The sequence below is a fragment of the Urocitellus parryii genome, chromosome 10, assembly GCF_045843805.1.
Source record: "Urocitellus parryii isolate mUroPar1 chromosome 10, mUroPar1.hap1, whole genome shotgun sequence".
Classification (NCBI taxonomy): Eukaryota; Metazoa; Chordata; class Mammalia; order Rodentia; family Sciuridae; genus Urocitellus; species Urocitellus parryii.
In genome coordinates, this window is record NC_135540.1 from 85,126 (window position 1) to 97,020 (window position 11,895).

The 11,895-nt window shown below is 34.3% G+C and overlaps 1 protein-coding gene across 1 annotated transcript; it reads left to right on the forward strand.

Annotated features, from left to right (window-relative positions):
• Positions 1–567: 567 nt before the first annotated feature.
• On the forward strand, positions 568–1,828 carry LOC113196245 (uncharacterized). Its single transcript, XM_077803513.1, has one exon. It carries the CDS (start codon positions 568–570, stop codon positions 1,792–1,794), a length of 1,227 nt encoding a protein of 408 aa, XP_077659639.1. The 3' UTR covers positions 1,795–1,828.
• The last annotated feature ends 10,067 nt before the right edge of the window (positions 1,829–11,895 follow it).

Consider the following 11,895-nt stretch of genomic DNA (forward strand, 5'->3'; position numbering starts at 1 on the left):
TTTTCTAGACATATGTGTGTATTTTTCTTATTAAAAAATTTGTCCTTATTTTTTTAAGAGTCCATAGTCTCTTTGCTCTTGTTGGATAACTGTGGTATTATCATCCAAAATCTATCTGTTATTTCCAGATCTCTCTGTCATGGTAGATGGAAAGTAGTTTTCAAACACTTCAAGAAAGCCACAAATGCTTGTGTGTCTTTTATATTTTTCTTATTCTACTGAGAATGAAGGTTGGTGGTGGATTTTTTCTAATTGCACAATGCTATATTGTGGAGAAGCTGTTTTTGGAAAAAGTTACATTTTTTTTCTCTCTACTATATTATTCTCCTTAGTAATATACTCATCTTGGATACTATGATCTCTACAATAGTTTGAGTAATTTTCACAAGGTAATTTTTGTCTGTACATTTTTACTTATATATTTCTGGAGTAATGATGACCTTCGATTTACTAATATGCTATCCCACTGATTTCCTTACATTGTGATAATTTCATATCTTATCTATGCAAAATATATTCATCCCAGTCTAGTAAGTAAAATAATTTCTATATTGGTTTATTTCAGGCATGGCTTCTCATTATATGCAAGAATTTTCACAAGAACAGGGCATAAAACATATATTTCAAAAAGTAATAAATGGAAAATATGGAAATTATGAACTTGACTATTCACAACAAAGAAAAATATGGAAAATTGTAAGTGAGAATGAACATCAGAAATTATATTATCAAAAGTCAGCCCTTATTCACCACCATAGAATTCATATTGAAGAGAAGCCCTACAAATTTAAAGAATGTGAGAAAGCTTTTAATGAAAAATCTCACCTTATTTGCCATCAGAGAATTCACACTGGAAAGAAGCCCTACCAATGTAAAGAATGTGGCAAAGCATTCATTAAAAAAACACACCTTATTCACCACCAGAAAATTCATACTGGAGAGAAGCCCTACAAATGTACAGAATGTAGCAAATCTTTCATTAAAAAAATGCACCTTATTTATCATAGCAGAATTCATACTGGTGAGAAGCTCTACAAATGTACAGAATGTGACAAAGCTTTTAGTAAAAAATCAAGACTTATTCGCCACCAGCGAATTCATACTGGAGAGAATCCCTACCAATGCAAAGTATGTGACAAAGCTTTTAATCGAAAAAGTAGCCTTATTCGCCACAGCAGAATTCATACTGGAGAGAAGCCCTACAAATGTAAAGAATGTGACAAAGCTTTTAATGACAAATCAAACCTTACTTACCACAGAAAAATTCATACCGGCGAGAATCCCTACAAATGTAAAGAATGTGGCAAAGATTTTATTAAAAAAGCATACCTAATTCCCCACCTGAGGATTCATACTGGAGAGAAGCCCTACAAATGTACAGAATGTGACAAAGCTTTTAATGAAAAATCAAGCCTTGTTTGCCACAGCAGACTTCATACTGGAGAGCAGCCCTACAAATGTACAGAATGTGACAAAGGTTTTAGCAAAAAGTCAAGCCTTGTTCGCCATCAGAGAATTCATAGTGGAGAGAAGCCCTATCAATGCAAAGTATGTGGCAAAGCTTTTAATCGAAAAACTAGCCTTATTTACCACAGCAGAATTCATACTGGAGAGAAGCCCTACAAATGTGAAGAATGTGGCAAAGTTTATAGTCTAAAATCAGCCCTTAATTACCACAGCAGAATTCATATTGGAGAGGCTTACAAATGCAAAGAATGTGGCAAAACTTTTAATCATCCATCAAACCTTACTAGACATCAGAGAATTCATATTAGAGATAAGATCTACAAATGATAACATTATGCCATTTCTTCAAGGGTGGGTCAAAATTTATTCCACACCAGAGCAATTACAGCAGAGAAAAATTATTCAAATGAAAAAACTGTGACAATGTAAAAATGTCTCTAACAGTTGGTCACCCCTTACTCAGCACCTGAGAAAACATACTAGTAGGAGAGAGTATGAGTGGAAAAAATTGTTTTAAAACTCATAGCCATTGCTCAGACATTATTGAACTTTGGAGAATTCATAGTGCTTAGCAATCTTAAAAAGTTAAATAATGTTTCCAAGCTTTTATTTAAATTTCAAATTTATTGAACATCTGAAACCTTATACCTGTAGTGAAGGTTAAACAGCATTTGTCCAAAATATGTGTTGTATATAACAGCAAAATATTTACAATAAAAAACCTTGACAAGTATAAAAGAAGTATAGTAAAGTCCTTATCCATACCTCATAACTTGATATATTTGAGAGTCAGTAAAAGAGAAAATCATTTAAATATAGAAAATGAGCAACTGGCTTCAACATTTGCTTAAAATTTATTAATTATTATTAGGAGATATGGAGAAATAAGAAAATCATTGTAAATATTATACATCCAGAATGCAAATAGCTCATCTTTGAAAGGATACACATTTCTTATAAATCAAAGATTACTGAATATTTGTACTTTTGAATACTGGAGAAAACAATTATAAGAAACAATTACAAGAGGCTTTACATTAAATTTTAATGTTTTAAACTTTATTTATTGTACTGTGGGTTAAATTAAAGGATGCTTAACCACTGAGCCACATTCCCAGTCTTCCCCCCTGGCTCTTTTAAATTTTGAAGCAGGGTCTGCTAAGTTGCCTAAAACCTCATTAAGTTGCTAAGGCTGACTTTGAACTTGTAAAAATTTTTCCTCAGCTTGCCAATGTGCTTGGGGTACAGGCATGGACCACCATGGCCAGTTTACAGTGCATTTTTACCTATATTCACACTATGTATGCAACATGTTAATGAATATAAGTGAATGTTAATATGTTAACACTGTCATGTATTGAATCATGCCATTATCTCAAAGATATCACAGTTTTCCACTTGACTAAGGGATTTATGTAACAGACATACTATTGGGTAAATAGTACTGTAACATCTCTTAATTATTTAACACATTAATCAAACTTATTTGGGAAATATAATTTGCATAAATCAAATTGTTATAGTTTTCTGTTTGTGTTTGTGGAGATATTAAGAGAGTTATAAGAATGATATTGAGATATGAAAATGAGCCCTAGATCTTTATATTTTGAATTACAATATTAATATCTTACCTTATAGAATGACAGTACTCCTAAAGGCTGGGCATCTCTGGAAAGTCATAAAATCTCGCAATCAGGTGAATTATGAACACCCCAGAGACTAGGATCCTACAGTGCATATTTTGTTTAGAGGAGTCATTGAAGAGAGAGATATTCTCAGTGCTTGCATGGGAAATCCTGTGGTCAACAAGAAACTTGCCTATCATGGCTCTTGGCATGTTCGGTAGAGAAAAAAGACTGAGGAAGACAAGCATTCCTCATAAACTAAATAAGAGTAACTCCTGACTGGCCTCCAAAAATTTAGAAAAACAGCCCAGAATAGGACCACCTGTTTAGTCTTGGACACCCCACAAGGAAATATGACCAGAAAAAAAGTTTAAAATTATATAAACATTTTAAACTCCTACAATTTATTTTACTAGGTATCTTTTGATTTTAGAGACCTCTTTTATTCTACTTTATAATATATAAGAGCTATTACAGATTGTAGGATAGATAGTATATGGCATGCTTTCCCAGTACATCTGTACATCTCAGTCCTTATATTGTAAACTAAACCTGTCCCTTTTTAGGTCTTACAGGTACAGTAGCACATGTCTCCACACAGAAACACAAAATTTGATTCAAATGAACACCAAAAACACACAAAAATTATCCTATATTTCCTCCATGTGTTAGCACTGTGGGTCAACAAAACACCCACAAACTTTGATTTCATTTAAATTAACTTGGATATAAAACATTGCAATCTAATTATAACTTTTCTGGGCAAGAGAACTGTGGAAATAGTAATAATGTGTGTGTAATTTTTTTAAAATTTATTAATTTATTTGTTTGTTCAAATTTCTTATTCATAACAGCAGAATGCATTTCAGTTCTTAGTACACAAATGGAGTACAATTTTTCATTTCTCTGGTTGTGTACAAAGTAGAGTCACATCATTCGTGTCTTTATACAAGTATCTGGGGTAATGATCTCCATCTCATTCCACCATCTTTTCTATCCCCATGCCCCCCCTTCCCCTCCTTCCCCTTTGCCCCATTTGAACTTCCTCCATTTCTCCCATGCTCTCCCATCCCCATTATGGATCAGCATACACTTATCAGAGAAAACATTTGGCCTGTGGTTTTTTTTTTTTGAGATTGGTTTACTTAGCATGACATTCTCCATCCATTTACCTGCAAATGCCATGATTTTATTCTCTTTTAATGCTAAGTAATATTCCACTGTGTATATATACCACAATTTCTTTATCCACTCATCTATTGAATGACATCTGGGTTAGTCCCACAATTTAGCTATTGTGAATTGTGCTGCTATAAACATTGATGTGGCTGCCTCCCTGTAGTATGCTGTTTTTAAGTCCTTTGGGTATAAACTAAGGAGTATGCTAGCTGGGCCAAATGGTGGTTTCATTCCCAGTTTTCCAAAGATTCTCCATATTGCTTTTCATATTGGTTGCACCAATTTGCAGTCCCACTAGCAATGTATGAATGTGCCTTTACCCCCACATCCTCACCAACACTATTTGTTCTTTGTATTCTTAATAGCTGCCATTCTGGCTGGAGTGAGAGAAAATCTTAAGAGTAGTTTTGATTTTCATTTCTCTAATTGCTAGAGATGTTGAACTTTTTAAAATATATTTGTTAATCAATTGTATATCATCTTTTGAGAAGTATCTGTTCAGTTCTTTAGTCCATTTATTGATTGGGTTATTTGTTTTTTAGTGTTAAGATTTTTATGTTCTTTATATATCCTGGATATTAGTTCTCTATCTGATGTGCAAGTGGTAAGAATTTGCTCTCATTCTGTAAGCTTTCTGTTCACCTCACTGATTGTTTTCTTTGCTAGAAGAAGATTTTCAGTTTGAATTCATTCCATTTATTGATTCTTGATTTTATTTCTAGTGCTTTAGGAGTCTTGTAAGGAAGTAGTGGCCTAATCTGGCATGATAAAGATTTGGGCCTACTTTTTCTTCTATAAGACACAGGGTCTCTGGCCTAATTCTAGGTCTTTGATCTACTTTGAGTTGAGTTTTGTGCATGGTGAGAGATAGAGGTTTAATTTCATTTTGCTGCATATGGATTTCCAGTTTTCCCAGCACTGATTGTTGAAGAGGCTATCTTTTCCCCAATATATGTTTTTGGCACCTTTGTCTAGTGTGAGATAACTGTATTTATGTAGATTTGTCTCTGTGTCCTCCGTTCTGTACCATTGATCTACAAGTCTATTTTGGTGTGATTACGTGCTGTTTTTCTTACTATTGCACTGTAATATAGTTTAAGGAATGGTATTGTGATGCCACCTGCCTCACTTCTTCATTTTTCTTGTTAAGGATTTCTTTGACTATTCTGGGTCTCTTATTTTTCCAGATGAATTTCATGATTGCTTTATCTATTTCTATAAGGAATGTCATTGGGATTTTGATTGGAATTGCATTAAGTTTGTATAGTGCTTTTGGTGGTATGGTCATTTTGACAATATTAATTCTGCCTGTTCAAGAACAAGGGAGATCTTTCCATGTTCTAAGGTCTTCTTTAATTTTTTTTCTTTAGCATTCTGTAATTTTCATTATAAACATCATTTACCTCTTTCGTTAAATTGATTCCCAGGGTTTTGTTTGTTTTGAGGCTATTATAAATGGGGTAGTTTTTCTAGTTTCTCTTTCAGTGGATTTGTTACTGGTGTATATAAATGCATTTTTATGGATCTTAATTTTATATCCTGCTATTTTGCTAAATTCATTTATTAGTTCTAGAAGTTTTCTGGTGGAATTTTTCAAATCCTGTTAGAATCATATCATTGGCAAATAGTGATAGTTTGCTTCTTTTCCTATCCATATCCCTTTAATTTCTTTCATCTGACTAATTCCTCTGGCTAGATTTTCAAGAACTATGTTAAATAGAAGTGGTAGAAAAGGGCATCCCTGCCTTGTTCCAGTTTTTAGAGGGAATGCTATCAATCTTTCTCCATTTAGAATGATGTTGGCCTTAGGCTTAGCATAGATAGCTTTTACAATATTGAGATACGTTCTTATTATTTTATTTTTTCTAGTGTTTTGAACGTGAAGCAGTGCTGTATTTTGTTGAATGCTTTTTCTGCATCTATTGAGATGATCATACAATTCTTGTCTTTAAGTCCATTGATGTCATAAATTACATTTATTGATTTTCATATGTTGAATCAAGCTTTAATCCCAGGGATGAACCCCACTTGATAGTGGTGTACTATCTTTCTAATATGTTTTTGCTTTCAATTTGCCAGAATTTTATTGAAAATTTTTGCATCTGTGTTCATAAGAGATATTAATCTGAAGTTTTCTTTCCTTGATATGTTTTTGCCTGGTTTTAGAATTGGTGATATTGACCTTATAGAATGAGTTTGGAAGTGTTCTCTCTTTTTCTATTTCATGGAATAATTTGAGGGGTATTAGTATTAGTTCTTCTCTGAAGGTCTTGTAGAACTCAGCTCTGAATCCATCTAGTCTTGGGCTTTTCTTGGTTGGTAGGCTTTTGATGGCATCTTCTATATCATTGCTTGAAATTGATTTAACTTATGTATAATGTCCTGATTTAGTTTATGTAAATCATATGACTCTAGAAATTTGTTGATGTCTTCAATATTTTCTATTTTACTGGAGTACAAATTTTTAAAATAATTTCTAATTATCTTTGAATTTCTGTAGTGTCTGTCATGATATTTTCTTTTGTATCACAGGTTTTAGTAATTTGAGTTTTCTCCTTCTATTCATTAGCATAGCTGAGGGTTTATCAATTTTACTTATTTTTTCAAAGAACCAACTTTTCATTTTGTCAATTTTTAAAAATTGTTTCTTTGGTTTCAATTTCATTGATTTCAACCTTGATTTTAATTATCCCCTGTCTTTTATTGCTTTGGGTGTTGTTTTGTTCTTTTTCTAGGGCTTTGAGGTGTAATGTTAGGTGATTTGTTTGTTGATATTTTTCTTCTTTTAAGGAATAAACTTAATGAACTTTCCTCTTACTACTTAATAAACTTTCCTCTTAATACTGCCTTCATAGTGTCCCAAAGATTTTGATATGTTATATCATTGTTCTCATTTACCTCTAGGAATTTTTTAATCTTCTCTTTGATGTCTTCTGCAACCCATTCTTCATTTAATTACATATTATTTAGTCTCCAGGTGTTGGAGTAGCTTCTATTGTTTGTTTGTTTGTTTTGTTGATTTGTAATTTCATTACATTATGATCTGATAGAATGCTGGGTACTATCCCTATGTTTTTGTATTTGCTAAGAGTTGCTTTGTGGCATAATATGTGGTCTATTTTCGAGAAGGATCTATGTGCTGTTGAAAAGCAAGTATATTCACTCTTTTATGGGTAAAATATTCTATATATCTGTTATGTCTAAGTTATTGGTTGTATTATTGAGTTCTATACTTTTTTGTTTAGCTTTTGTCTTGAAGACCTATCCAGTGGTGAAAGAGGTGTGTTAAAGTCACCCAGTATTGTTGTGTTGTGATCTGTTTGACTCTTGAAATTGAGAAGAGTTTGTTTGATGAATGTAGATGCCCCATTGTTTGGGGCATATATATTTATAATTGTTATGTCTTTTTGATGGATGGTTTCTTTAAGCCATATGAAATGACCTTCTTTATCCCTTTTGGGTAACTTTGGCTTGACATCTACTTTATTTGATATGAGGATGGAAACCCCTGCTTGCTTACACAGTCCATGTGAGTGGTATGTTTTGTCCCAACCTTTCATCTTCAGTCTGTGGATTTCTTTTATTATGAGATGAGTCTCTTGAAGACAGCATATTGTTGGGTCTTTTTTTTTTTTTTAAATCCAATCTGCCAGTATATGTCTCTTGATTGATAAGTTTAGGCCATTAACATTCAGGGGTTTTATTGAGACCTAGTTTGTATTCCTGGTCATTTTTGTATTTTAATTTAACTTGATTTCTCATTTGATTGATTTTTTTTTTCTTTAGTGTAATACCTCCCTTTGTTGATTTTTCTTTGTTTTTATTTCCTCCTCATGAAATATTTTGCCACAGATGTTCTGTAGTGCAGGCTCTCTAGTTGTAAATTCTTTTAACTTTTGTATATCATGGAATGTTTTTATTTAATCATCAAATCTAAAGCTTAATTTTATTGGATATAAGATTCTTCGTTGGCATCCATTTTCTTTCAGAGCTTGGTATATGTTGTTTCAGGATCTTCTAGCTTTCGGGGTCTGGCTTGAAAACTCTGCAAAGATTATAATTGGTTTTCCCCTATATGTAATCTGATTCCTTTCTCTTGTGGCTTTTAAAATTTTCTCCTTATTCTGTATGCTGGGCATTTTCATTATAATGTGACTTTGTGTAGATCTGTTGTGATTTTGCACATTTGGTGTTCTTTAAGTCTCTTGTATTTGATTTTCCAATTTATTCATCATGTTTGGAAAAATTTTTAGTCAGAAATTTTTCATTGAATAGATTGTTTTTGGTCTGTAAGTCTATGCCTTTCTCTATTCCAATAATTTCAAATTTGGTCTTTTTATGATATCCCATAATTCTTGAATGTTCTGCTTATGGTTTTTTGCCATTTTCACTGTGTGGTTGACTTTATTTTAAGGATTATATACTTTGTCTTCATTGTCTGAGGTTCTGTCTTCTGACTGATTTAATCTGTTGGTGATGATTTCTATTGAGTTTTTAATTTGGTTTATGTTTTCTTCATTTCAAGGATTTCTATTTGTTTTGTTTTGTTTTTCAGTATCTCTATCTCCATATTAATGTAATGCCTTGCTTCTATATTGCTTATGTAGCTCTTTATCAAAATGATCTTTAATGCCTGTATTTGTACTCTTATATCATTCTTTAATTCAAGGAACATTTTAATCACGTACACCCTGAACTCCTTCTCTGACATTTCTTCTTCTGTGCTGGCCATGGATTCTAATAATATAGTATCTTGGTTTGTTTGGGGTACTTTCTTCCTTTTTTTTTTTTTTTTTCCATGTTGGTCTTGTGTCTTCCCTTCTAGCACTGTGGATCTGAGGTGTTAAAGTTTTTACCCTATAGATTTATACTGTCCCTGTAGGGTTTCAGTACTTGTCCTTTAAGGGGCAGGTCAATATTAACAGATCCCAATTCAAACAATACACAGCCTTAAACCAAATAGCTCCTATTAAGACATTTATGTTTTTGTTACAATATACAGAAATGGTGAGTTCACTTATTATCTACAATATAAACAGTAGGTTTGCAAAAGGGTCTATAGGTTTTTTAAAAAATTTTTTTTATTTTTTTAAGTTGTAGATAGACACAATATCTTTATTTATTTATTTATTTATTTATTTATTATGTGGTGCTTAGGATCAAACCCAGTGCCTCACATGTTCAAGGCAAACACTCTACCACTGAGCTACAACCCCAGCCCAAGGGTCTACAGTTTCTGATGGTGGACAAAGAGAGAACTGGGGGTGGGGTGTAGGATAAGATGGTAAGATAGTGGGAGGTGAAGATACAGAGGTACTAGATTTTAGGAAGCATGAAAGAGAAATTGAAAGAAGTTGGCTGTTAGCAGGAGAAAAGAAAGTGATTTGGGGAAGACAATAGAAAGAGTACCCCCCCTCCAAAAAAACCAAACAAAAATTAAGAAATATAAAAATATAAAAATAAGATATAAAAGAATATACAACACAACTGTAATATACTATTCTGACATCACAGTCCTCAGTAACCTAATCCATGAAAAGTATTTGGGCAAAACAGAGAGAGGAAAGAAAAAAAGAAGAAAAATCCTGAAAAAAAAAAATAAAGATTTTTTTTTTTTCTGTTTTGTATCTTTCCTGCTTCCCTTCATATCCAGTGAGAGGGGTTGTCTGCTGGTTGCCGGTATCTTCACCCTCAGGATGGTGAAGGTTATCAGGGAGGGAAGGTTGGTCTTGGAGGTGGGGGTATAGCACTTTCCAGTCCTTGTTGGAAGATTGCACCCCAAAGATATCCTTTGGGGCCTGCACCTGATCTTTTCTTCTTATCTTGCCTGTAGATCTCATAATTCCTGATCTCTACTTTAGCCTTTAAACTGTATCTCAATCACCACCTCCCTTTCTACTTCTCAATCAGGAACCTCTCTCTGGAGTTTTTGTGAGCTGCACTCTGGGGCCTGTGCACATTTCTCAGAGAGCTCTTTTGAATCAGGCAGGTCAGGACTAGTCTTTGCAAGCTATATACTGGCCACATAGCTGCAAGTGCTGTGCCAGGTTAGTGGCTAAAGGGGAGAAGGGGGAGTTGGAGTACTATAAATACTTGATATTGCTTTTAGGCTCCAGCCAGTTTCCCAAGCTGAGAATTTCCCCAACTAAAGATGGCAACAAAAGTGTCCCAAGCTGGAGGTGTCTGCTTTCAGAGTTGGGGTGTTGGGTCGAGTTGGGCTGAGTAGTGGCATTGGGTGGCATGTTAGAAGTTGTAGCTCTGTGGCATGCAGTGTTGTGGTTGGCAGCTTTCTCCAAATGCTGTTCTGTGTCCCCAGATGCAGATGACTATGGCAGTGATTGAAGTGTCCCAAGATGGAAATGACCAAATAGCCCTATGGTGGTAGAAGGGGGTCCACATGGGAGCAGTGGCCAGAGGTCCTTTGTAGAAGTGGTGATTAAAGATCTTCCCTGTCCATGTGCCTGTGTTACCTTTGTAAATCCTTGATGGTGTATCTAATGAATGCCTCTCTTTACTCTGGTTTTGTGTCTGTCCATATGTTTTTTTCTCTTCCTCATGCTTCCAACATCATGCCACATTCCATACTGTATTATATCAAACTGGGAACATTCTGGGTTCAGAATTGGCTAGAGATGCCACAAATGCTTGTGAATGAGAAAACACTGCAGAATTTACCTTTGCTGATGACATATTTCTAGGAAATAGGAAACAGGTAAGTTGCTAGTAGAAAATTTGAGGTCATTTTCAGTAAGAGGTCACTTATGAGGAACAAATTAAGGACTGAGGGGCTGCTCAGGGTGGAAGCCCATGTGCCAGGCCTTCTGTGTCATGGTATGAGTATATGGCTGCCCCACGCAAATCTTCAGGGAATACCAAATGAGCTAAGAGGAGTGGAAGAGATAGAATTAGCAGCAAACAATGCTTCTCTGGGAATCTTTTGCATGAATTCTGTGTTCACCAGTATGTTTTTTGTGAAACTGATGCTCTAGGTTAAGGCTGTGTGTATTTAAACTTGTCAGATATTGCCTAATTGTAGTCCAGTGAGGAAATACATTTCACTTTGCTGTCACTAAAATGGACACTATTTATCTTCACCAATCACATAGGCAAAAAAATGACTTTGATTACTAAATTTTTATATATTTTATGGGGAGGGAGATGCCAGTTCTCAGAGAGAAAGAAAGAGAGAGAGAAACTTAATCTTATTGTCTAGTGATCAACAACAGTCCCACATCCGTATCAGCTCTTTTCTATTTGTTTACAACCTGGATGCTTATTCAGGACAAATATGTTCTTACCTTTATGTCTACCCACCCATGGAGCTTTCTCATTGTTTACATGGTGGTACATCTGTGTGGATTTACCACACCTAATCACTGCAGGGACCCTGATAAGACTGCCTTCTGACTTCTTATATGCACAGTTATGTATCTCCTGGTAGTTATCCTGGAGGCAACATGACATTTTATGGTCTAGACATGAAATGGAATATTTTTGACTCTAATGAGAAATGAAGTTCTGATACATGCTCAAACAGGTTGATTCTTGAAAACGTTATGCTAAGCAAAAGAAGCACAGGCCAAAAAACAAACACTGTCTCTTCAAATTGAATGAGATTTTAGGA

Coding starts and splice junctions, on each gene's coding strand:
- LOC113196245 (XM_077803513.1), top strand. CDS start 568: ATGGCTTCTCATTATATGCAAGAATTTTCACAAGAACAGGGCATAAAA.